This window comes from Loxodonta africana, chromosome 3 (assembly GCF_030014295.1).
Source record: "Loxodonta africana isolate mLoxAfr1 chromosome 3, mLoxAfr1.hap2, whole genome shotgun sequence".
Classification (NCBI taxonomy): domain Eukaryota; kingdom Metazoa; phylum Chordata; class Mammalia; order Proboscidea; family Elephantidae; genus Loxodonta; species Loxodonta africana.
In genome coordinates, this window is record NC_087344.1 from 111,700,222 (window position 1) to 111,727,518 (window position 27,297).

The 27,297-nt window shown below is 38.1% G+C and overlaps 1 protein-coding gene across 1 annotated transcript; it reads left to right on the forward strand.

Moving 5' to 3' along the window:
• The first annotated feature begins 887 nt into the window (after nucleotides 1-887).
• CTH (cystathionine gamma-lyase) lies at nucleotides 888-26,877 on the forward strand. The gene is made up of 12 exons (XM_010591194.3): nucleotides 888-1,990; nucleotides 6,013-6,094; nucleotides 8,473-8,568; nucleotides 10,270-10,379; nucleotides 12,738-12,869; nucleotides 16,184-16,241; nucleotides 16,693-16,770; nucleotides 18,231-18,383; nucleotides 20,280-20,401; nucleotides 22,007-22,059; nucleotides 25,952-26,090; nucleotides 26,322-26,877. Exons 1-12 carry the CDS (start codon nucleotides 1,823-1,825, stop codon nucleotides 26,340-26,342), a joined length of 1,212 nt encoding a protein of 403 aa, XP_010589496.2. The 5' UTR covers nucleotides 888-1,822; the 3' UTR covers nucleotides 26,343-26,877.
• The last annotated feature ends 420 nt before the right edge of the window (nucleotides 26,878-27,297 follow it).

A 27,297-nucleotide genomic window follows, 5' to 3' on the forward strand; every position in this document is an offset into this window, starting at 1 on the left:
GGTCTTTGCATGGATGTAGGAATACATCTGAATGATAGTCTTCAAAGTAAAATTGCTGGGCATTTTAAATCCTTGATATATATAACTAAGTTGCTATCCAATAAAGCTTCCTCAATTTATGAGATTAAAAAAAGTCAAATTTTGAGCATCTATATTGTGGCTACCTTTTCAAGAATTCTTGCTCACAGTAACACTAAATAAAATATCCATATTTGTGCAACTCAGGCAAACTAATTAGGACTATTTTAGTTCCTCCTCAACTCTGAGTGTCATGTGACATCAAAAATATACCCATGCATAGCTGAGCTGAATTGCAGTCGACAGCATGTTTTAAACACACACACACACACAAACATTTGGAAACATATTAATTAAATTAAAATATTAAATATGTATTAATTTCTATTAGTGTTTTGGACTCCATGAATTTTTTTTTTTTCCCAAGCATAAAATTTTTGGTAGGTTTCTGAATGCTCACAGGCCCTTTGGCACTGCTAGTGCTTGAGGGGTAAATGTCTCTGAAGCTAACTTGAAAAGCAAATTGCCATATCCCTTCTTTCCACACCTTTTTTTCAAACTGTAAATTGTTAAGATCTGTTTATTTCATATTCTCCTTTTTCTTAATTGGTCTAAGAAAACTTTAGGTCTTTAAACTGATAGTTTGTAGGAATAGAAATATTCCTAAATTCCCTAGTCCTGAAAAATAGCCACAATGGTAAGTAGGCCAAGGTCTGAATTGTTTAAGGAACAAGAAGATTTTTTTTGTTGTTTGTTTTCAAGGAGTGATCCTTGTGAGAGTAGGGATCTGGGTGCAGGTATATGGTACACCCTTGACACCGGCTGCTGCTTTTTTCCTACAAGGATGTTGTTGTCAATTGTAAAACATTTTCTTTTTTGGTAAGGATTTGAGGCTCCATCAAGTTGTACAAAGCCACACCATCTTTCTCATCAGGGAGAATTTCTTCCAGTACTTCAAAAGATAACGATGCTTGAAAAAACTGCAAACTTTGAACGCCTTTAAGGAAGCTGCAGGAGTTCTGCTTAGACGCCTCGACCACAGTAGCTTCGCTATTACTTAAGGAAAGTATCACCCTCGCTCCGGTTCCAATCATCAAAAGCACTGAGTCATTACAGAGTTCAGTGTACCTTAAAAGGCAGGCTGCTTGCGATTAATGAGAATCCAAGCTGCAAACCTGGCAGCTCGGGCCACGGTTGTCAAAAGGAGTTTCCATTTTGTTTTATGGCACTGTCGTTTGCGTCCGTCAGTACCGCCCCCAGGACAAAGGGTGGCCGGTCAGGGCCACTGGATGAAGTAAGAGGGGCTGACTCGGTTTCAACACCAAGCCCGCCTTTCTCCACTTCTCGAGCGAACCTCCCGCTGAGGTCACACAGACGCCTGGGGGCTCACAGGAGCCAGCACAGCAGCTTCCTCAAGGACCCACCCAGTAGGGCAGGACTCAGGAATTTCGCCCGCAGAGACCAAAGCCACGTGAACCCACCGACTCTCGCTTCTCTCTGCTTTCGGCACTGGGAAGGGAGGTAGCGGCGACGCTCCAGGCAACGCCTATGCTGCCAGCCAATGAGGAGCGGAAGCTGCGCCGGGGCCTTCGCTGATTGGGCCGAGATGTCTACGCCCCGCGACAACCACCACCCATCAGGGTGGCTATTAAAGCCTCAGTACCAGAGCCGCGGTATGCGTTTGGGTCTGCGGGAGTGCTTATTCTCCCTTTTTTCCTAATTCTGCTTTCTCCAACCCTGACGCCTTAGTTTCCGAGTTTTACCTTCCTCCCTCTTTTCCTCTTTTCTTCCTTCGCAGCTCAACATGCAGAAAGAAGACGTCTCCCCACCGGGTTTCCTGCCTAGCTTCCAACATTTCGCTACGCAGGCCATTCATGCGGGTCAGGAACCGGAGCAATGGAACTCCAAGGCTTTGGTGCCCCCTATTTCACTGTCCACGACGTTCAAGCAGGGGGCGCCCGGTAGACACTCGGTGAGCTGGGCCTGGGGCCATTAGGGGTGGGTCGGGAAAAGAGAGTTGGCTTATAAAGTAGAAAGGCAAGCGAATAATTTTTAATATGGCTTATTTTTATACACTGGAAAAACACCTCGAAACGATATTTCCTGTACTCGTAATCCTCCTTGCAGTGAAGTTTTGTATTGCATGGCCCAACGATCACATGTTTTGATAAACCAGACGGAGGGAACAGTTTGTCAAATAGTTGCGCTTGAAATTCATGTAACTTTGCAAATTTTCAATTTGAAAACTAAGGGCCGTAATGTTCTAGAATTACCATTAGCAGCAAAAATTATAGCGGTGTAGTAAAGAGTCGGAAACCCTGGTGGCGTAGTGGTTAAGTGCCACGGCTGCTAACCAAAGGGTTGGCAGTTCGAATCCCCCAGGCGCTCCTTGGAAACTCTATGGGGCAGTTCTACTCTGTCTTATAGGGTCGCTATTAGTCGGAATCGACTCGATGGCACTGGGTTTGGTTTTTTGTTTTTTTAGTAAAGAGTCAGATAAAAAATTTAAGGGTCTGATAACTTGCCTGTAATGAAGATCATTCCTGATTGATGAATTGAGTAATTAATAGTTACTGAGTATTTACTGTATGGATACATTTTTTTAGATACATACTTATATGTATTATATCCTGTGTATTACATGTATTATTTCATATAATTGTAACAACCCTAGTCTGAACTACAGTCTCATTTTTCCAATGAAAAAACTGAGGATTAAGGTTAAGTAACTAGCCTAAGGCCAAATGGCTAGTAAGTGATGAAGCTGGGATTCAAACTCTTTTCTAGAACTGTCCACGTTTAGCCACTAGGCTGTACTCCAGTAATAATAGCAATAATATAACTCATTGCATCATTTAAGCAATGTGGCTTAGTGCTTAAGAGTATAAATTATGTAGTCAGAAGACCTGGGTTTGAATTCTGGCACCACCTCTTTTGAGCTGGGTGACCATAAGCAAGTTACTCAAGCCTCAGTTTGATCCTGTGTAAATGGGTAATAATAGTACCTAGGACATAAATTGTTGAGATGAATATAAAATTGCATGGTGCATAAGTGGTATTTAACAGCCTGATCAGAGGTCAGGGCAGGTATTAGACACTTTTTACAGAAAAGGAAACTCGGAGTCACCCATAAATGACCTGTGCCAGGCCTCTGGGAGCCCTGGTTAAGAGCTTTGCTGCTAACCAAAAGGTCGGCAGTTTGAATCCACCAGCCGCTCCTTGGGGCACTTCTACTCTGTCCTGTAGGGTCGCTATGAGTCAGATTCCATTTGATGGGAACAGTTTTGGTTTTGATCAGGCCTATGAGAGAGCCCCATTTACTAATTGCATAGCTTCCTCGCCCCCTTTTTATGGCATACTTAAAGAATCTTAAAGTATTTAAAAGTTGCTGAGTTTTACAAGAAATCATTTAAACTGCGTAGATCCCAAACCTTTATTATGCTTCAAAAACCTCTTTAACATATTACATAAGTCCAGGAAAATTCTTAGACTTAGCCCTTTGTTTTGTGAGGTGTAGTTCTAAGGGCATTTCTGTAGCTGGTTTAAGATTCTCCTAGCTCCTGTATTTTGGAATCAAAGTACGTACACAACCTGTCTTCCAAGCATGCAGTTTTTCTTGGTGTAAGGTTTAAGTAAGTCTAAACTTTGGAACTAAATACAAAAGTTAACCATTCAGTCATGATAAACCAAACCAAGCCACGCCATGCCATGCCACGCCACGCCAGCCAAACCCAGTGCTGTCGAGCCAATTCCAACTCCTAGCGACCCTATAGGACAGAGTAGAACTGCCCCATAGAGTTTCCAAAGAGCGCCTGGTGGATTCAAACTGCTGACCGTTTGGTTAGCAGCCGTAGCACTTAACCAGTCCACCACCGGGGTTTCCTCAGTCATGATATTAATAAATAATGGTTTCACAAAGCCATCAGGGTTAGTAAAACCTACAAGACCATGCTTAATAGCTTTAAAAAATCAATTAATAGCCCTAAAGGGAATTTGGGAAACCCTGGCGGCATAGTGGTTAAGTGCTATGGCTCTTAACGAAGAAGTCAGCAGTTAGAATCTGCCAGGTGCTCCTTGGAAACTCTGTAGGGCAGTTCTACTCTGTCCTGTAGGGTCGCTATGAGGTGGAACTGACTCGATGGCAGTGGTTTTTTAGTGGGTTAAGGGAATTTGAAGTGCTACGAGTAGGAATTGACTCCATGGCAACAGATTTTTGTTGTTGTTGTTGTTTGCTTTAGAGAGTGATTGAATGGGCCTGAGAGTGGACATTTGCCACTGAACCTTCAAATATTCTTTCCTGCCCCTCTACAAAGTTAAATATCTGCCATAAATATTTATAGAAACATGGGTAGCTTACTGTGGCAGTCACCATATGAATGCAAACATTTTTTTCTCTCTGGAGGGTATATAGCTGCAAGTAATGCCAAAGAGGTGATGTTGGGGTATGGTAAGGATGTCCTAGATTCCTATAAAATATGTCTACTCAGTTTGACAAGGAGCCCTGGTGGCTCAGTGGTTAAAGTGCTGGGCTGCTAACTGAAGTGTCTGGCAGTTGGAACCCACCAGCTATTCTTCGGGAAAAAGATGTGGCAGTTTGCTTCTATAAAGATTTATAGCCTTGGAAACCCTATGGAGCGGTTCTACTGTGTCCCGTACAGTTACTATGAATCAGAATTGACTTGATGGGAATGGATTTGGTTTTGGTTTTAGTATTCAGTTTGACAAAAACAAGGAAACAAACAAAGCAACAAAGCATTTTTTAAAATTATTATTATTAGAAACCTTGAGAACTGCTCTGTTTTGTTAGTGTTAGTGTTATATGAGGCGCATACCACACACAGCAGTTGCTGGTTCATGGCGACACCATGTGTTTCAGAGTAGAACTGTGCTTCATAGAGTTTTCAACGGCTGTGACTTTTGGAACCATATTGCCAGACTTTTCTTCCAAGGCACCTCTGAGTGGGTTTGAATAGCCAACCTTTTGATTAGTAGCCTAATGTTTAACCTTTTGCACTACCTAAAAAAACCCAGTGCCGTCGAGTCGATTCCGACTCATAGCGACCCTATAGGACAGAGTAGAAATGCCCCCATAGAGTTTGCACTACCTAAGGACCCCTTTATATGAAGCAGGGGGAGGAAAGTATAGGACTTTTAGTCAGTGTTCAAATCCTGGGTTGAATTCTGGCCCTGACCCTCCCTAGGTTACTATGATGTTTGGCTTCAGTTTCCTCAAAGCAGGTCGTGAGGATTAAATAAAACGACTATTTGAGCACAGCTTTTTAGTACAGTACCATACATGTGAAAGGAACATAATGCAAATTTTAAAAGTATTATGTGGAGCTACCTTGCTCAGAATTACTTACTATTTTTTTAGTCACTTTTATAGAACCAAAACCTGAACTTGGAGCATTTGAAGGTTCAATTCATTTTTTCATGTTGTGTGCTAAATAAAACTTTGCATTATTTCTTAGGACCTGAAATACAGGTTGGAATTAGGTTTTCTGTTAACTCATGTGGTGCCCCTTTTCCTAATGTCTCCAGATTAATGGGTAAAGGTGAGTCTAACAAAATAACAATGCTAGTAATAAAGGCTGTCATTTACCCGCTGGTTACCATTTGCCAGATTCCATATAGAGAATTTATCATACATTATCTTGTTTTGTCCTCAGAACAATTTTACAAAGTACATGGTGTTATCATTCCCATTTTACAGATATTGAGATTGACTCTTGGAAATATTAAGTAACTTACCTACTGGCACACAGCTCTTACGTGGCAGACACAAAATTGTGATCCAGTTTGGTCGACTTCAGAGCCTCTCCTTGTCGTTACAGCTGTAACCCTGTCATGGCTCTGAGGGCACCACATGCCATGACTAAACAGTAGAGTATCATTGTGGCAGGCTGAATCTCAGGGTAGTTGTGGAGATGTCTATGTTGGGACTCTGGTATTAAACTAAGTCTTTTAGGATGAAATTTAGCTTCCTTTCTTCAGGGTTTTGAATATAGCCGTTCTGGAAATCCCACCAGGAATTGCTTGGAAAAAGCAGTGGCAACGCTGGATGGAGCTAAGTACTGTAAGTAATTTACATTTCAAAGCTTGTAAAGTCTAGAATGCATTCTTAAGTATGTAGAGAAAATCATGGAAGCACAGAATATAGAATTGGAAGAATATAAAGATTGTTGTCGTTTGTTGCCATCAAGTTGATTCCAACTCATGGCGGCCCCATATATATCTGAATAGAGCTGCTTCGTAAGGTTTTCTTGGCTGTCATCTTAACGGAGGCAGATTGCCAGGCCTTATTTTCCATGGTACCTGCGGGTGGGTTGAAACTGCCAACTTCTTGGTCAGCAGTAGAGGGCAAGCTGTTTATACCACCTAGGGATCTTAAAGTAAAGATTGGCTAGTTCAAAACTCTTATTTCATTCAGCAAAACACTGAATCATTTGTCTAATGTCACACAGCTGGTGTAATATACATAGTGTAATTATTAGGTAAAAACAAACACAAATAGAGGTAAAATGTCAGCATTTGCCATTTAGAATTCATGTAAGTACACTGTTCATCTGATACTGTCACTATAAATAGATAAACATTAACTCAGTTTTATAACACTACCAATGAGAGTATAAACTTTCTTACTCTGATACATTCATTCTGATAATTTGTGCCTGAGAATAGCACCAAGGTATATTTTTAAATAGCTAGGTGCCCTTGGTAATGTGCTCTTGAGATTAGGGATTAACTAATTAAATCTCTCTCTTTTTTTTTTTTAATTAAGGGTGTAGATTGCAGTGAAATCATCTTTATGTAATGTTTTATTGTGTTTTCAGTGAAAGTTTACACAGCAAATTAGGTTTCCATTTAATAATTACTACAAAGATTGTTCAGTGACATTGGTTACATTCTTCATATTGTATCAACATTCTCATCCATTCCATTGTGGATGTTTTTTTTACACTAACTTGGTTGTTTCTCTGTCCCCTTACCCTTTAAACTTTGCTTTAGAGTAATCGGTGACCATTCAGTCTCATGCAGATGATTTTTTAAAGGTGCGCAGTTCTCAGTGATCATATTCTTTATTATATCAGCCAGTCCGTTATTTGGCTGGCTAAAAGGTGACCTCAAGGGGTAGTTTCAGTTCAAGGTTAAGAGAGTATCTCAGGGCAATAGTCTTGAGGAGTCCTCTAGTCAACTAGTCCAGTAAGTCTGGACTTTCTAAGAATTTGAGCTCTGTTTCACATTTTCCCCCCTTCCATCAGGATCCATCTACTGTAGCCCCGATGAGAATGGTCACTAGTGGTAGCAGGCACTATCGAGTTCTTTTGGTTTCAGGGTAGATGAGGCCGGGGTTCGTGTAGACTTTTAGTCCTGTAGGCTAGTTTCTTCTTTGAGTCTTTGGTTTCCTTCTTTCTCTTTTGCTCTGGGTGAGAAGAGACTGGCAGTTATATCTTCTTTATACATTTTTTTAAATAAATGATTCTAAATAAGGTCAGAGTGGAGCTTTGGTGGCCTGAGGTTAAGAGCTTGGCTGGTAAACCAAAGAGTGGCAGTTTGAATCCACCAGCCATTGCTTGGAAGCCCTAAGGGGCATTTCTACTCTGTCCTATAGGCTCACTATGAGTCGAAATCAACTCAATGGCAATGGGTTTAGTTTTTTTTTTTTGGTTAGTGAATGGAAAATAAGAGTCTTATTTGTCCATCATTATTAAATAAACTTATCAGCCACATCTCAAGTCTGATTTTGAGTTTTTAAAAAATATTTTCTGAGTTGTATATTCGTATAATTAGTGAATTAATCATATCTTGGCTCCATTCCATAAGTTTGAAATTTCTTTAGAATTTGACGCTTTTAAAATGTAAGTTAATTGACAGTAGCCCTTTATCTCAGACTTTTATAAAGAATTATTTCCTCAGAGTGTTTCAGAGAAATGTTATAAACAAGGCAGAATTGATATAACACAAAAATATCTGCCCACATTATATTTTTTATTTTAAAGACCTTTCAATTTTGCAATAAAAAGGGAGATTCTGTAATGGTATTAATCAGGTGACATCTGGAGTCTCAGAAGAGATGGCTCTCCCATCAGCAGAAAGAAGGAGATAAATGGAACCTTTTTAACCAGTGTTGTTGTTAGCTGCTTTTGAGTCATCCCTCAGCTCACGGCAAAACATAAACTGGTGTGATCCACGAGGTTTCCATTAACTGATTATCAGAAATAGACTTCCAGGCCTTCCTTCTTAGTCCGTGGTAGCCTGCAAGCTCTTCTGGAATCTGTTCAGCATCATAGGAACATGGAAGGCTGCACTGACAGGTGGGTGGTAGCTGTGTGTGAGGTGCACTAGTTGAGAATCGAACCCTGGTCTCCTGTATGGAAGGCGAGAGAACTCTACCACTGAACCTCCAATAGGTCTGACTTCATGGTTTATTCTAACTTTTTTTTTTTATTTTAGGTTTGGCCTTTGCTTCAGGGTTAGCAGCCACTGTGACTATCACCCATCTGTTAAAAGCAGGAGATCACATTATTTGTATGGATGATGTATATGGAGGTAGGTGACTCTTTTTGTTCTTATTGTTTCAACTGATATTTTAAAGAAAATAAAGTGAGTCCTGAATTATATTAATAATGTTACCAGTATCACTGATTGTTGTCTTTTAAAGGTGTGATGGGTACCTCTGTGCTGGTCAGACTTGGCAAAGAAAGAGCATAACTACTTGGGATCCATGCTTGTAACAAGAGATTGCTTAATAAGAATTTCATTTAAAATGCTTTGGAATGAGGATATAGACCTTGATCATCATTCCGCTCTAGAGGAGATTGTGTTTAGAAGAGAATGTTCTAGTGTAATTCAAAATTTTTATCTGCAATAAAGATGAACTATGATAAGGGCCATTCTTAAACAGCTTAACCCTGCCTCCTTTTCTTTCTCTTTTTTTTTCCTGGGGGGAGGTTTCAGGGGACCTTTTGAAAATCCATTGAAACCCCCTTGGAAAATGTACTAAGACTAACCACACAACATTTAGCATTTAATTTCAGGGATCTCATAGATTGACTCCTTGAAACCCTCATGCTTTTAAGTTTAAGAACTTCCATTCTAAAGAGCTTAAATGTGAGTTATTTAGAGTGGTGAGTGGAGAAGAAAAGAGGCTTGTACATACCTTTAAGCAAGGTTGATTTTCATGTTCAAAACAACAAAGAATTTTGTAAATATACACGTATGTTCTGCACTCTCCCAAATAAAAAATGTGGCTTCTGGAATGTTACTATCATTTTATATCTCTCCTATTTGAACAAAACTTTAAATCTGTAAGTTTTTTGAAGGAACAGACTCACTTTTATTAATCATTTTCTTTTTTGGAGAAATTTGTACAAGCTTTATAATTTAACTTAGATTGTTTTACTAATTGAATTGAAATAAAAGAAATCCCTTTAGTTACTTTGAACCAACACAATGCATTATGAAAACCTCATGGTAAACATAGGTACAAAGTTCTGAAAATTGCTATAGGTTTTCAATACATCTTTATATTTATTATCAAATCTCATATAAACTAGGGTCAGTCTACATAACATCAAAAGTTCAGTGTATCTTTGGTTATTCAGTTTTTTGGTTGATTATCAATAACAATTTTCCCTTTAAATTTTCATATATAAAAATTAAATCCAGGGCAGTGTTTATAAAAATAAAGATTCTAAGTTGAAGGTTTATCTTCTTTTGGTTTAAAAACCTAGCAGTTTGATTTACATTGTCTCATTTTATCTTAAAGATTTCAGAGCCACATAAAAAGATTGAGAAAGTACAAAGAATATGTGACCAATTTTTTTCTATTACCCAAGTATACACAGAATAAAAATTTGTTTTGAACACTTTATAGACATTGGTTCGTTTATTTTAGATTCAAGCACTAGGAAGAAATCATTAACAGAGACAGTGATGTTTCAGGGAGCATGCCACTTAATGTTTAAATAGTAGAGATGATGTGTTTTAAGAATCATTTTCTGCTCCATGCCATTTGGTGTGGATATCAGGTGTGTTTTATTTGACTCTTGAACCTGTAATTTAAAATCCAAGCATCATCTTCTTTACTATGCAAGACAGCCAAACTATTTAACCAAACTAAAATCGCATTTAGATCTATTTTTATTGGGCATTGAGAATTCCTTGTATGTTTCAGATGTTTATACCTATCGGGAACAAACATTTCTTACTACAATGTTCTCCATTTAATCTGATTCTTTTCTGCCGCAGGTACCAACAGATATTTCAGGCAGGTGGCATCTGAATTTGGATTGAAGGTTTCTTTTGTTGATTGTTCCAAAACCAAATTGCTAGAGGCAGCAATTACACCAGAAACCAAGGTACTCAGTTAATTTTCAGGTTTGTCTGTTTTCCCTGTAATGTTTTGTTTTCTTCATTCCCTTTTACTACAGGATATAATTTAAATCTGAATAACACATTTTGTTAAAAGCCATTGGAACTGATCAACAAAATTAAGAGAAATCTGGCATCTCCCAGGCAGTGAAGCCTAATTGTTAATAAGTTGAATTCTGGAATAGGATTGAAACCTTAATGCTGTATCATACTTAGTGAAGTATCTTGGCAGAATTATTTAACCAGTCTTGGTTTCTTCCTCTGCAGATGGGTGTTATCTTACTTGTTTTATGGGAAGGTGGTTGTGAAAATTAAATGAGATAATGCATGTAAAATATTTCGTACACTACCTGATACATGATAATTGTTAAAACATTTGTTAGCGGAGAGGATGCAACTCATAACTGCTTTACCCAGCTAGTACCGATAACCGGAAGTCATCCCAAAGACAGCATTAGAGAAAAGGAAGCTTATCAAGCCCCCAAACCCTAAGTACGGTGACATTTTAAGGGTTGTAAGGAATACTTCAGCACAATAAGAGAAGTAGAGAGTGGGGCAGAAGCAATCTTTAGCCTCTGTCCTGGGAAGCTTGTATGCCACTGGAAGGTGTTTTGTGTCTCAGTGAATGACATATGTGATATTCTTGAGACCTCGTTTAAATCCTGAGTGTGTACAAGAAAGACCAGTGTCTTATATAAGGCAGCTTTTTCAAACTTTTTGCTAATGATTAAAGGGTTTGACTTATACTTAAAATTTTGTTGCAGTGGATGCTAAAAATGAAAAATCTTTTTGAGCACAGATAATTAGTTTGGATATTAAGACAGGGGTACGCTTTGAGTGGTTCAGGTTTGTTTTCAAAGGAACTCGTTTATCTTCCTTGGGGGAAAGACAGTTATGAAAATGGCTGATCTGAGTCTAAGGGTGGACAGCAAATATTAAGCCTTGACAACAGAACCTTTTATTGTAACTCTTAACCAACTGGAATTAATACTCCTGGAATATTTGAATCCTCATTTGAAGTAGAGTTTTAAAGAGTCTGTGTAAAATTTTCTTCGTTTCTACTATTTATTTATTTATTTATTATCAGTGGCAATAAATTCTGGCCGAGGAGTAATTTTTATAGCTTCTTTAAATAACTCAAGATTCTTGTAGGATATATATTATCCTAACCACCTTACTTTTTCTACAGTAAAACTCTAGGAACAGAGTATTAAAACAGATCTCTTGACCTTTTTAGAAAAGGAAAAATCATTAGTCTTTTAAAAAGAATGTTATAGGTAATTCAATACAGTGACACCTTGATTAACAAATAGAAATATCTTCTTTTCTTTATTCTTTTCGCTAACTGTTGAGCCCTTACTGTGTGCCTGAATTGTGCCAAGTTTTGGTGACATACAGATAAATATGATACAGCCCCTTTCTTAAGTGAGCTGTAGCCGGTGTTTCTGTTGTTCATTCTAAAACTTCTGTTCTTCCTCAAGTCTCAGGTACATTATTTTATAGTGTCCAGTACATCAGAAAGGAGCCCTGTTGGTACAGTGGTTAAGCACTCAGCTGCTAACCAGAAGATTGGCTGTTCGAACCCACCAGTGGCTTGGGGTAGTTCTACTCACATATGGTCATATAGGGTCTCTATGAGTCAGAATTGACTCAACGGCACGCAACAACGACACAGTACATCAGAATTATTTATGTTATTATCAAGGATATTTTTGTTATCATGGGGATAATTCTCTTTAGTGAAAACTCTGGGATGTATCCTTATACCACCTATGACATTTATCTTTGGGAAGAAAATTCCAGTCCCTAAAACATATCTTGGGATACATCCTGTTTGTTATGGAAAAGAATTACAATAATTAAATTTAGCACTTTTTTGCTCATTAAAAAAAACCAAACCCAGTGCTGTTGAGTTGATCCCTACTCATAGTGACCCTATAGGATAGAGTAGAACTGCCCCATAGAGTTTTCAAGGAGCGCCTGGCAGATTTGAAATGCTGACCCTTTGCTTAGCAGCCGTAGCACTTAACCACTATGCCACCAGAGTTTCCTTTTTTTTCTTATACCATATATATTATCTCATTTGATTCTTATAATAACTATATAAGACAAATATTGTCAACACATTTACAGATGAAGAGTGTGAGGAATAAAGAGGATAAAGTACTTAGCTATGGCCTCTGAGAAATTTGTGGGAGAGGCTAAGATACAGATTTAAACCTCATGTCTTTGTAATCTATACTTTTAATTATATAATGTAGCTCCCAGATGGTTAAAATATATGGGATATATGTTTGTGAAGTATACTTTTACAAAACTGTTGTTATATGCTGAATTATTTTTAGCTTGTTTGGATTGAAACTCCCTCAAACCCTGTTTTGAAGATGGTTGACATTGAAGCCTGTGCATACACTGTCCATAAACAAGGAGACATTATTTTGGTTGTGGATAACACTTTTATGTCAGCATATTTCCAAGTAAGTGAAAGTAATGTTTTTCTTTGGCGTTTTGTTACCAGACTGCACAGATGCCTGTAATTAGGGAAGGAAGGACTCATTTACATCAAAAGCACTATCAAACTCGTGAAATCTAATCATAATTATTGATGAGACAAAGAATTAAATTGGATCTTTTCTACAATGAGTCGATATCGTTTTAGTCATATGTTAATATTTTGTATTGTGCTTTGTTTTTTAAATGTTCTCTCAATTAAAGCTTTCAAGTTCTCTTAGGATGTGTAGCCTCTAAAGACATGACCTTGTTATGTGACTGCATCTGCCAATGCCTTACACGTAGTAGGGATTTCAGTGCTTACGTATTGGTTAAGAGGAGTCCTGGTGACACAGTGATTAATACTATAGACTGCTAACCAAAAGGTAGGTGGTTCGAAACCACCAGTGGCTCCATGGGGTAAAGATGTGACAGTCTACTTCCATAGAGATTTACAGCCTTGGAAACCGTATGAGGTCACTTTGAGTCAAAATCGACTCAATGGCAGTGGGTGGTGGTGGCGGTATTGGTTAAAGTCAGTTATATTGTTTTTTAATGATATTTCATGTACTTACGCTTATGTATGTATTTTAATCTGGCTAAGCTTTCTATAAAAAAAGGAAAAGCCATAGCATCTCAGTATATGTCACACATACTATTTCTCCATTTCTCTTCCCTCTTTCTAGTTTTTCTTTCAGTGCCCCATAGGCTACACATAGCCTTCTGCATCTTTATCTTATTTGTATTATGAATTCCTACAATGTTTTACATCATAGCTGTATGTACAGTAAAACGTTCGAAAGCTGAACCCTGTGTAAGGCAGAAACCTGTCAGAGAAGGAAAATTAAAAATATTTTCCAGCAAAACAAGCAAGCAATAGAAAACTGGTAAGACTACACCCTATCAAAGACGGAAAGCTTGTGAGGCCTGGAAAAACAAGGCAGTCCAGCTCTCACAGGTTTCACTATATATATCTATTTTCCATCTGCCCTTTGGCATACACTGCCCCAACCCTTCCATATACCCTCCTTCTTTCCTTTTTTTCCTGATTCTTCCTTCTTCCTGTTTTTCTCCTTTGGTAGATTGTTTTGGGATCTCTCTATAATTGATCTATTGTCTACTTTTTCCTGCGTCTTCTCCCTCCCTTTGCTCTGAATAACCTAAGTCTGTTTCCCTTCCCTGGTACAATTTACCTTCTTCCTGCCCTTTTCTTCCTTCCTGTACTCTGTGGTCATTCTGATTATACTTTCTATAGCTCTTCATTATTCTTCAGGCTTCTTAAAGCTCTTGCTCATCTTCTCCAGTTCTTCAATTTGGCAGGTGTTTACAAGCTCAATTGTTTGCGTTTTCCCACTTCTGTATTGGGTCTTGAAGTTGGCACAAGCTGCTGCCTCCCTGTGAGTGGCAGATTCCGTGAACAGTTTGGGCAATCCTGTTCTCACTTCCTCTGTTTTATTCGGAAGGTACTACCTTGTTTTATTTTCCTTTCCTGATACACAGTTCCTGGTTTATCATATTCAGAAGCTTCATGAACTATCTGCCTGTGGCTTTTGATATATCTTTAACTGCTTCTTATATCAGGTAAAGCAGTCTGTTATCAAGTGAAAACCCCCTGGCATCATATATTTGTCCCAGGTGATTTTCACTATTAAATTCTTTATTCCAACTCCATATCCCATGTGCTACTTACATTAGGCCAGCTCACATATCAAAGGATCTCTTTAGCTGAGTCGCAGTGAGTCCTGTGCATTTCCAAAGAGAACACATGAATTTTTTAGCCTGGTCCTGCCCAGGTTACTCATCAGGCTTAGCCCTCTTCCTCCTGTTACTGTCACTAAGATAGGTTCAGTTTTTCTGCCCTTTTGAAGCCCAAATCACATATCTTAGGCAAGGAATTGGAATTTACTTCATCTCACCTTGATTCATTCCAGCTGAATTCATTAGAACCACACCATCTCTTGGTAGCCACTTGTCTACTCTGTATATTGGTTTCACAAAATCTTCACCTGAAAAGGCCCTCTCTTTGTCTTACCCACATGAAAACTGAATATATTCTCTTTCTTCCTTGCCCTTTGTCTCCTGGACCTTCTGTAAGTCTCACAAAAGACACAATGAGCATACCAGTGTAAAGTTTCAGAGGAGAGTCTCCGGAGTCAGGTAGTCTGGGTGTGAATCCTGTCTCTACCAGCTTTTTAATCTAAATGATCATCTCACTTTTCCTGGTCTCCTTTTCTCACCTGTGCAATGAGAGTCATAAAAGTCCTGATTTTATTGGGTAAGTGTTTTGTATAGTGCTTCACTGAGTTATGTACAGCATTTAGCATGTTTTTGGGCACATACAGGGATCAATAGATGTTTGCTATCTAGTTCGCCCCCCGCCCCTTTTGGCCATAAAGAATGTTAAAACTAGACAAGACTTTAGACATTATCTAGTTTGATCCCAGAGATGAGCCAACACAGATGTAGAGAGTGCTTTGGGCAATACCTCACTTAAAATGTCCTGTGTTTGAAACATGTTAAATGAAAAGGTCCTATAGCTCCCCTACACTAATACCTTCCAAAGACTTCCAAAAACTCTTTGGTGTGTCTTCAGAAACTTCCAAAAACACACACACAGGCACGCACACGCACACACAAATTGGTTTTAAAGAAAATGTAAAAGGAAAGAAGTCGATGATATATTGTTTTGTGCATAAGTTGGTTAATGGATGTAAACAAAGACATTTTAAGATGCAGAAAAATTGGCTGGGAAAACAACTCAAATGAATGTCTTTATAAGTGACTTTACCCTTGGCAAAACTAGTATAATAAAAGAGTAATTAAGAATGAAGTTCTTGGAAAACCAAGTGTGAGTAATCTTAGCATATGTTGTTAGGTTTAAAAGACTAAAAATCTAAGCAGATTAGTTTTGTACTTATTGACATAAGAATTGGTGAATGTTTATGTAGACTATTTTATGTGTTTAAATGAGTCATAAAATGCCCATGTGTCTGCTGTAGGTAATAAATTTAGAGGTTCTAAATAAACAGGTTCAGGAGACTTGTTGACCTGGGTTTATCTGCTCTTTCAATACACTTGTGTCTGCTAACTGAATACTGACTCCAATACTCCATACTTTTATTTGGTGGGGGGAAGAAAAGAGGAAGATAATATCAGAGATCCTGAAAATTTTTAAGGTGTATTTATTTTTGAAAAGGTAGCACTGATTGGAATGAGAATGGAATTTGTAATAGCAAATAAGTGAGTAATGAAGCATATTTTCAAATGGTTTTTCATTTAAAATAAAAAATCTTTCTTTCAGCGGCCTTTGTCTCTGGGAGCTGATATTTGCATGTATTCGGCAACAAAATATATGAACGGTAAGTAAGATCAGCACGGCCTGTGCTTTGAATGTTCTTTTCCACGGATAGATGAAAATAGCATAGGGCTTGACATTTTGATCCCTTTTCTTCTACTGTTATTCAGATTTTCTCTGTGCCTCATGTGGAAAGAAAAAAAAAATATTCTGATTAAATATAGGATTTCACTCATAGTAGAGAAAACTATTCTCATTGTTTATAAGGAGTAAAATTTACTATACAAGGTTATATTTTTAACTGGATGACGACTTGAAGCATTTACTTTCTATGTGATTTTTATTTTATCATTTTATGTATTGCTTTTGCTACTGTTGAATTGAATTTACTTAACCTTATTTTATAGGGCTTTTTCTCTGAGAATTTTAAGTGAAAGGGACTTTTTTAAAAAATTATAAAATGAAGTATAAACATAAATTGTTTAACCTTTTTTTTTTTTGCTTGTTTGCTGCAGGCCATGGTGATGTTGTAATGGGCTTGGTGTCTGTTAATTCTGAGGATCTCCATAAAAGGCTCCGCTTCTTGCAAAACTGTTAAGTATTAAGAATTCCAGTTCCTCCGTGCTCATAAATATCTTTGATATTTACATTTCCTCTAAGTGTTGTGAAGTGCTAGCATTCTAATACTTTGTGAAGAAATGAGAAATAGAGGGAGATAATTCTGATTTTAGAGAAAGTAGAAAAAATTGAATAAAGATATTATAGTTTAAGCACACTTTTACAGAAGGCTTTTGACATAAGGAGAGTTGTGTTATTTTCAAATCGATGTTAAATTTGATCATAATATGGTAAAACTCAAGTACATTTTTAGTTTTAAGACTTAATGGATTTTTTTTTTCTTTAAAAAAAATTGCAATAATGGCTTTCATGTACTGTGCCTTTTATATCTGGAATGGCACCCCCCAAAAAACCAAACCCATTGCCGTCGAATCGATTCCGACTCATAGCGACCATATAGGACAGAGTGGAACTGCTCCATGGAGTTTCCAAGGAACACCTGGTGGATTTGAAATGCCCACTTTTCGACTGCACTGGGTTCTGGGTACTTTTTGGTTAGCAGCTGTAGCACTTAACCACTACGGCACCAGGGTTTCCTCTGGAATGGTAGTTAATTTTAAATAGTACTTAAGGTAAAAACATTTTTCAATAAATGTCTAAACAGCATTTCCTGTTTATATTGCTTGGCTTTTCTCAAGTATAGATAAGGGTTTATTTAAAGAAATTTGCAGTTGACAGGTAAGATATAAACATAATTAAGAATGAAAATATTCTCCTAGGAAATAGGAATTAAAGTAAAACAGACACTGAAGACAGAAATCAAAGCTTATTGCTCAATAAATGTCATTTTCTTTATAAAAAGTAGGAATGTGGCGTACAGGCCTGGAGGCATGTGAAATCATAGACTGCTTCAGACAAAGGCTAAATGCTGTGTGGAACATTTAGTAACAATGGGAACTGAACTGCCATTTTTCTCTTTATGTTCTAATACCTTTTCAAAGAAATGCAAGGTTAAACTGTGCACTATGTCATTTCATTAAAATCATCGAATATTCGCTATGAAGGGACCATTTATGTTCATGTTTGAAAAGTTCATATCTTTATATTTGTATTAAAGAAACAAAAAACAGTTGCCCGTGAAGTTTATTCTAACTTATGGCAACCGCGTGTGTGTCAGAGAGGAACCGTGCCCCACAGAGTTTTCAGTGGCTGATACTTTGGAAGCAGAATGCAAGTGTTTGTATTTAGTTTCTTCTGAATGTTTGTATTTAGCTTTAATGTATTCATTTCTTCTCCCATTTTAAAGGATATTTCTCTAAGTGCATTTTATGCTTCATTGTTATGCTTCTGATTTGAAGCATTAATTATTCCTTCTGAAACTTAAATATTGGGCTTTGTAGCTACCTTGTGAAAGTCATAATAACGAAGAAGAGGGGTTAGATTTTTCTGAGTTACCCCCTCCCTAAGACTAACCCAGGTTGTGTTCATTTTGTAGCTCTTGGAGCAGTTCCATCTCCTCTGGACTGTTACCTCTGTAATAGAGGCCTGAAGACTCTACAAATCCGAATGGATAAGCATTTCAAAAATGGAATGGCAGTTGCTCAGTTCCTGGAATCTAATCCTAGGGTAGAAAAAGTTGTTTATCCTGGTATGTTAATCTGATTTCTAAGCAGATATGCCGTGGACTAGGATTTTAAGGATTATTCTAAGCTTTCTGTTTTATAGCATTTATTTGTAAATCGGGTACTTGATTTCATATAATTTCATGTTGTTCGTTTATTATTAAACACTGCTGTGTGTCAGGCACTAGGGTGGGTCTCTGGCCCTGTGTTGCCTATGGTCTGGTAGGTGCTTGGATGTTAGAAAACTAGCCTGTAGCTTGTGTACACCTATTCTAAGATTGCTACAATGATTCCACTTTCCAGTTGATTTGCTTACAATTGTTTTGTCAATCTGCTAGTTTGCATTAGCTGTAATTGTTTTCTGATAGAGGTTTGTCCCAAGTTGAGACTTGATATGTACCCGCTAAATTCTCCTGAAGGTCTCCTTTCTTTTTGGATTCCTGCACCTCCCCCAGCGTGTGGAAATACACATGTGGAAAGAGTTAGCAGACTTACATGTTACTCTTGGGATTTATTTTTTAAATCCCTTAAACTATGATAGTCTAAGTACTGAAGTCAATCACTATTTTAGATTCTTTTGGGGTATCTATGTGGTCTTTTTTTTTTTTTTTTTTTTTATCCATGTGGTCTTAGGTATATAGGAGAACTAAGACTGGTCCCTATCCTCAAGGAACCTAGATAAGCCAAGGCAGAAACACCTGGGAGGTTAAATGCTCTATTGCACTCTGTGTGAAAAGCTGTTGACTGGTATATTTTGAATAGAGATAGAGAGAAGAAAAGAAGTTTGAGCTGGCCCTGAGGAATGGGTGACATTTGGTAGAAGGACATTGACAAGGCATTTCAGATTCATTCAACAAATGTTTATTACATGTTAATAATGAGATAGGCTTGTATTAGGAACTGGGATCCAATTATTAGCAAAATAAACATAGTTATCTCCCCATGGAGCTAGTGCAGTATATGAGACAGATGTTAAGCAAAACGTTACAGAAGGATATAATTATAAACTGTAAGTTTACAAGGAGGGTGGCCATTGGGGAGAGTGTTCTGGTTAAAAGGAATGTGCATGTGTAGAAGTCCTGAGATGAGAGTGTGGTGAAAAGATAGCCTTGTGACTAGAGCGTGGTGACTGTACAAAGGATGAATCAAAATGAAGTTGGAGAAATAGCCAGGGGCCAGAGCAAGTAGTCAATTGTGAGTATAGCATAAATCTCATTATGAGGCTTATTTGCAGTTTACTTAAGTGGACAGTGGATCTTTTTTTTTTTTTTTTTTACCTGAAATCATACATTTGATGCTGCCTTAGTTATCTAGTGCTGCTATAACAGAAATGCCCAAGTGGTTGGCTTTAACAAACAGAAAGGTATGTTCTCACAGTTTAAGAGGCTAGAAGTCCGAATTCAGAGTGCCAGCTAAACGGGGAAGGTTTTCTTTCTCTGTTGCCTCTGGAAGAAGGTCCTTGTCTCTTCAACTTCGGCTTCCTGGCTCCTTATAGATCTCCATGTGTCTTGGCATCTATTTTACCACATCTCTTTCTCTGCTCACTTGTTAATCTCTTTTTATATCTCAAAAGAGATTGATTCAAGATCCTGCATTGTTTACATAACAAAGACAACCCATTCCCAAATGGGATTATAACCACAGGCAAAGAAACCAAAAACCCAGACCTGTTGCTGTTGAGTCGATTTTGACTCACAGTGACCCTATAGGACAGAGTAGAACTGCCCCACAGTGTTTCCAAGGAGTGGTTGGTGGATTTGAACTGCCAACCTTTTGGTTAGCAGCTGAGCTCTTAACTACTGTGTCACCAGGGCTCCAATCACAGGCATAGACATTAGGATTTACAACACATATTTTTGGAGTGACATAATTCAATCCATAACAGATGCTAAAATAAGACTTCACTTATGCCTTAATTACAGGACTACCCTCTCATCCGCAATACGAGTTGGCAAAGCGTCAGTGCACAGGTTGCCCGGGGATGGTCACCTTCTATATTAAGGGCACTCTTCAGCATGCTGAGGCTTTCCTCAAGAACTTAAAGGTAAACTTTCAAAATAGGTTTCTAAATTGTAAAGGTAAGACTTTCTTTAAACCAAACCAAGCCTGTTGCTGTTGAGTTGATTCAGACTCATGGTGACCCTGTGTGTTAGAGAGGTAGAACTGCATCATGGTGTTTTCTTGTCCGTAACCTTTACAGAAGCAGTTTGCCAGGCCTTTCTTCCACAGCACTGCTGGGTTCATTCAAACCATCAACCTCTAAGTTAGCAGCTGAATACAAACTGCTTGCACCACCCAGGGACCTCCTAACTTTCTTACAGCAATTCATTCTCCCATCCTACTCAGATTAATGTTTTCGTATGTACAGTTCACACTAATAAAACCTGTTTATCGTGAAATTCATTGAGTCAGATAATGGCATGAAACAGTAATGGCACAGCAGCAGATATCTGAATATGTCCATTTGCTTAATTCTCCACATACCATAATTAGTTTGAGAGAGATGGCATATTCTAATACATTGGTTTTGACATTTATTTAAAAGTACATCCTTTTTACAAGTAAAATATTTTGTGAAACCTAGAAGTATTGTGTGATTAGTGCAATGTACGAAGTCTATTCTGAAATCCAGTGGAGCAATGGCTTTCTAAAACCTGTGCTCCCAGGCTGCCTGTGCTTGGGGTTGGAGAAGGGAAGTTTTGTTTGTCATTTGTACAAAGGCAGGAGGCTCTCAAGGGCCCTGGGTGAGAGGCCTATGTAACTTCATAATCTAGGTTTATCTTGAATCCCTACAATAGACTCTCAGGTTTAAATAGTACAGATCTAATTCTGGGTGATGCAAATGGTTGATGCACTCAGCTGCTAACCAAAAGGTTGGTGGTTGGAGTCCACCCAGAGGTGCCTAGGAAGAAAAGCCTGGCGGTGTACTTCCAAAAAATCAGCCATTAAAAATCCTATTAAGCACAGTTCTACTCTGATACACACAGTCACCATGAGTCAGAATCGACAACTGGTAAGTGGTAATGAAGAGAATAAATAGAATGCTGCTAGGTTAGTCAAACCCACCCTGGTGTCTCAAATTTGTCCACCTCTAAAATCAGAATGATAGTAATATCTACCTCATTTGATGTAATTGTGAGAGACATTTTAAAAACATTTGCAAAATTCTATGGCACTGTAGCACTAAATACAAGAACTATGTCTCTTTTGCTACTCCCATACAGGATTAAGTGGATGTATTAATTTAATAAGTGATACATATTAACAAGCAAGTATGTATAATTTCATAGATATTTAGAGATTTTTATTTAAAAGGTAACTGCAGGGCTAGGTTTCAGATGCAATATCCTGGGCTTTTAGAGCTCATGTTACATATTACGAATAGGGCCAGGTCAGGAAGGTGTAGGAAATTGACTTTGATCAACTTTTAATATTTTAAAAATTTACACATAATATGTCTAACTGGTGAAATCGTTAGAGATTTTATTCTCATTTTAGTTCTGAGTTTCTTGCTTAATTTGCAGTGTAGTCATAATCAGTACTGTTCCTCATCACCTGTTCCAGGGCCACTTTATTTAAAATCTTTATTTTTAGACTTTGGTATTTTTATTTTACTGGAAGATCTAAATTAATCTTTTGTTTGCTGTAGATATTTACTCTGGCTGAGAGCTTGGGAGGATACGAAAGTCTTGCTGAGCTTCCGTGAGTATATTTCTGTTTTTCTCAGTATTTTAACTTTGATGTTAGTTTTAACGATTGGGAAATTAATGTGATAAAATCGGGGCAACTCAAGTTATTTAACAACTGCATGTCTCTAACTAATCAGAAGGGACTCCAGCACAGTCAGAATGAAAAAAAAAAAAAACTAAACCCATTGCCATTGAGTCAATTCTGACTCATAGCAACCTCATGTGTTACAGAGTAGAACTGCTCCATAGAGCTTTCTTGGCCACAATCTTAACAGAAGCAGATCTCCAGGCCTTTCTTCCATGGTACTGCTGGGTGGTTTCAAACTCCCAACCTTTAGGTCAGTAGTTGAGCACAAACTATGCCACCAAATCTAGTGGTGGGCTACGAACTGCATCCTTCCATGTTTTGCTTGCTTTCCTGTTCTACCGGAAAGAGATCCCAGCAGTAATTGCAGCCTGTGATCTCTGACCTCTGGTCCAGGGCCACATGCCCTACCCCACTCAGCTTGATTAGAGACTATTGTAAAAGTTGATTTCAAGGCTCCCTGAGAAATAGAGACTGTGTCTCTGATAAAATACCTCCTTATCAGAGAAAAGTCCTACTAGATGCTGAGAAACCCATTTATTTTCTCTTCTCCATGGGATAAAGATATGCCGTGGCTCCCTTGTTGTCTATCAAGTAAATCCAAAATCTATCTTGGTATTCCACGCCCTTGACTGTCTGATCCAGTCAATTAACCTAATCTTATCAAAGCACCAAAGGATATTAGAAATAGAAAGCAGCCTAAGGTCATGTGGTCATACACCCTATTTTATAGACAGACAAAGCTCCAGAAAGGTTAACTGGTTTACTCAAATGTTACACAGAAATATGTTAAAAAATAAAAAATAACACAGGAGTATGCTAGCAACTTCATTCTTAAGGCTTTGTATCAGAAACAGTGATAGGAGGCACAAACATTGAAAGGAGCCAGCACCTGGATTTGGAACGTGGTTCCACCAGGTGCTTAAGCTTTAAACCTCAATTTTTCATCCATAAAATGGGGTTAATAATAAAAATAATGATTATAATTTACTGATTACATTTTCCATCAACCACTCCTGAATTACGTCTTTACTGTATGTTGCTATGCCTCTTAACCTAGTGGTTAAGAACTCGGCTGCTAACCAAAAGGTCACCAGTTCAAATCCAACAGTCACTCCTTGGAAACCCTATGGGGCAGTTCTCCTCTGTTCTATGTGGTCGCTATGAGTTGGAATTGACTTGATGGCACACAACAACAACAACAACATGACCATATATTGTAATTTTTGCAAGGGTAAATCAACACCATTACCTAATAATTTTCATCTGTACTCATGCACATGGGATGTTTCTATGTTTTAATTTTCATAAACATTTATGAAATAATTATGTTCTGGAAGCATTGTGCTGAGGAGTGTTGCCAAAATTTGGGCACATTTCCTGCCCTTTCAAAATAGTTTACAGTTTATGGGGAGAGGTCACGCAATTTCACATAGTTAAAAAAAAATAAGATGCCCAAAGAATGAATCAGAATAATTCAAGCAACAGATAGGGGTTTCTATCAGTCTTCCCAGAAGATTCCTGCTAGTAAGTCTGGATGCACAAGAGGGCACAGTTAGCATATAAAATAGGCTTGTTTTTCATAGCAATAAAATGTACAATAACTTCAAGGTTCTCTTCTGCCTTATTTAGGGATTTGCTTAAACTTGTTCGGGCCCAGACACTCCAGCTTAGGCTATAACCCAGATGCCAGTGGACAAGTGAATTTAGGTCAGGGCTTGTCTGTTCTATTACCCTTCATTCTGTGTCTCCCAATTCTGCCGCAACCAGCGCAGCATTGCAATAAGGGAGGAAGGAAGCTGAGCCAACATGTACTAAGTTACAGTCTGTGAGCCTAACCGCACATATTAGCTCTGTGGCCTTAGAAACATTACCTGTCCTCTCTACTTCCAAGTTTCCTCAAATGTAGATAATACTGTAAGAGAACATGGGGGACAAAATCCTGAAACTAATGTCTTGATTTCTACTAAATACCCAGTAAGTGCTAGCTACTACAATGAATTATTTTTATTAGGCATCTACTATATTCCAAGTACTTTATACATGTTCCTTAAATTAATGCTTGTTTCAAATTTTTGAGATAGGTTTTAATTAACCAATTTTTATTCATTTCAAAAATGAATTAATGCACATAAATCACCTAGGTAGAGTACCTGCCTTCAGGACAAGCACATGATACAACTCTACCTGCCATTGAGTTGATTCTGACTCATGGTGACCCCATGTGTATCAGAGTAGAACTGTGCTCCATAGGGTTTTCAATGGCTGATTTTTTGGAAGTAGATCACCAGCCCTTTCTTCCAAGGCACCTCTGGATGGACTTGACCCTTCAGCTTTTCTGTTAGCAGCCAAGCATTTTAAATGTTTTCACCACCCAGGGACTCCAAGCATACAATAAGTGATACCAAAACAAAAACCAAACCCAGTGGCGTCAACTCAATTCCAACCCTTAGTGACCCTATAGGACAGAGTAGAACTGCCTGATAGAGTTTCCACAGAGCGCCTGGCGGATTCGAACTGCCGACCCTTTGGTTAGCAGCCGTAGCACTTAACCACTACGCCACCAGGGTTTCTGCAATAAGTGATAGCTATTTTTATTTCAATAAACAATTAGGCTCTCAGGACAGGTAATTTTACAAGTCCTCATAACCAGTATGTGGAAGGGCTGGGATTCACACCCAAGTCTATTGGTCTCCGAAGCTTAAGTTCTTATTTCTATCTGTGCACTTTAAAGGAATTTAGAGTCTGATCAGGGCAGAACATTTTAAGGAGGACGTTGGTGTGTAAAAACTTTATTATGATAAAAGAAGATATGCATTTACTCTGACCACAGCTGAGCTTTTCTTCCCATGGGTCTGAAGTGAGACAGGAGAAAGCAGCTTAGACAGTGGTTTTGCTGGTGGTGTGGAGGGAAAAGGTGAGTGTTGGCAGGAATTAATGTGTTAAGGCTTAGTGAGGCTACAAGCCTCTCCCCCATGATCTCTTTACCCACAGAGACCGCTCCTTCTGAAATTTGGCATCCCTTATTGTTCAAACTTATTTGTCAGTTGTTATCAACTGTTCTGTATTGTGAATTGTCATACCTTTTAGCTCCTGCTTCATAAACTAGGGGAAAGAAAATATCTCATTCCTTTTATTTTCTGAATTCTTACTCTAGTGCTTGACACATAATAGGAGCTTTACCTTTACACATGTTAATGACGACAATGAGTTGCTAGATAGTTTGGAAAATCCTTCCCGGTCTCTATGTCATTGGTTATACACTGGAATTCCTCATGCAAACTGATAACCCTGATGGTCTTTCCCTGATCTGCCTCAGAAGGTCCAGCTCTGTACTGATCTGTTGATATAACCCAGCCCAGTGCCGTCGAGTCGATTCCATTGATATAGAGAGAATTAATTCTGGCAGGCTCCTGGTCTAAGAGGCCTCATGTAAATCAGAGTTTTAGGTAGCTGTCCAGCAGGTTAGTTGTAAGGTATATGACTTCTCTCCATGCCCTCTTTCAGGCAGGTCTTAAAATCCACACGCAGGTGGCTGTGTCTTTCTCGCCCTGCGTGGGGGCGCTTGATTGGCATCTTTTGCACCTGGGTTGAGCATGCCTTACTCACAGATGAAAGATTCTGGTTTTCACCTAGAATCATGATTAGAAGAGATGCTTTTCATAATTTCTCATTTTTATCTGTGAAAAAATGTAGGGGAAAACAAAGCGTTTGCTATTTGGAATAGAAAAGAATTGAAGCTAATTGCAGTGCATGAGACATAAATATTTATCCATGGACCCAATATAGTGATCAGGAACATGCTGGCTCTTTCTTTCAGGGCAATCATGACCCATTCGTCTGTGCCGAGGAGTGACAGAGATGTCCTCGGAATTAGCGACACACTGATTCGACTCTCTGTTGGCTTAGAGGATAAAAAAGACCTACTGGAAGATCTAGATCAAGCTCTGAAGGCAGCGGTAAGTTTTATTATTATTTGTGTGTGTGCTTGTGTTTGAACCTTGGGAGGGAGGGTCACTACATTGATAATGAGCGGATGAATGATTTCATGGTGAACATAAAAGGTTTTCTCCTCCTGCAATAGACAGGTTATATAAATGGTTGGTAGTATTCAGAGAAGACTTCTTGGAGGAGGTGAAGTCTTTGCCTGAAGGTTTAATAACATACTTTTCTTGCCCATGTTAATACAGCATCCTCCAAGTAACAACTAGCATTCCAGAACTACTGCTGGAGGCTGCTTCTTGAGAAGATCACGTCTTCTGAATAATCACATGGAACGTGAATTTTCAAGTAAAAATTTTAAAGCACCTTGTTATCTTTCAAAACTGTACCTTTCCAGAGTTCATCTCTGTTAAAAACAGTTTCTTATTTCTCTTATTGTAATTGACAAGTTAATTCTATTAATGCCTTTTTCTTTATTTTGGTACACATTCGCCTTTGAAGGATGTGAGATTTGTACTGCTTCTGGTGATCGTGTTCTTTTTTTCATAGCTTAAGATTTATTTTGATCATGTTTACAATATAATGGTAATTCATATTTGATGTTTCCTGAAGAATTTAAATTATTAAATGCATGTTCTTAAATCAGGTGTGATTTTTGCATATCGTTGGAAACAGCGATGGTTTACACTTTATTACCATAAGCCAAAAATCAAATACTTGAAAAGCTTACTGTTAAATTCTACTGATTTAAGTTCGTACTTAATATTTTTTGAAAAAATAAATCTAGTTATCAAATCTGTCCCATGGTGATATTCCGATATTATGTGACATTAATCTGTATTACTGGGTTCTTTTGATTCCCAAATATAAGTCTCAGCCTCTTATGCTAGTTTTCATAACATCATTGGAATTATCAGGCCAAAATCTTAGTGTTTGCAGATTAGTTATAATTTTTGCACATGACACTTTCCATAGAGAGAATGGCTACTTTTTTAGAGAGAAATATTACTTCTTGTATTTTTATCTGAAAACATTAAATTTGTTGAGGCTGAAGGAGAGCCTGTTTAAAAACAAATCTGTTTGATTTAAGTTGATAGTAACTTATTGTCAATAAGCCATAAGTCATATACTTAGATTTTTTAAATTCTGTTATCGTTCTAAAGGCTCTCAGTCTTCTAGTATACATTACGTCTTGCTGTCATTGTTTCAGTGAAAGGAAGCCTA

What these genes read in the sequence shown, in the direction of transcription:
- CTH (XM_010591194.3), top strand. Translation starts at nt 1,823, where the DNA reads ATGCAGAAAGAAGACGTCTCCCCACCGGGTTTCCTGCCTAGCTTCCAA. An exon ending in CAATTACACCAGAAACCAAG is followed by an intron (nt 10,380 to 12,737) that starts GTACTCAGTTAA and finishes AATTATTTTTAG; the next exon opens with CTTGTTTGGATTGAAACTCC. An exon ending in CTTTCCTCAAGAACTTAAAG is followed by an intron (nt 20,402 to 22,006) that starts GTAAACTTTCAA and finishes TGTTTGCTGTAG; the next exon opens with ATATTTACTCTGGCTGAGAG.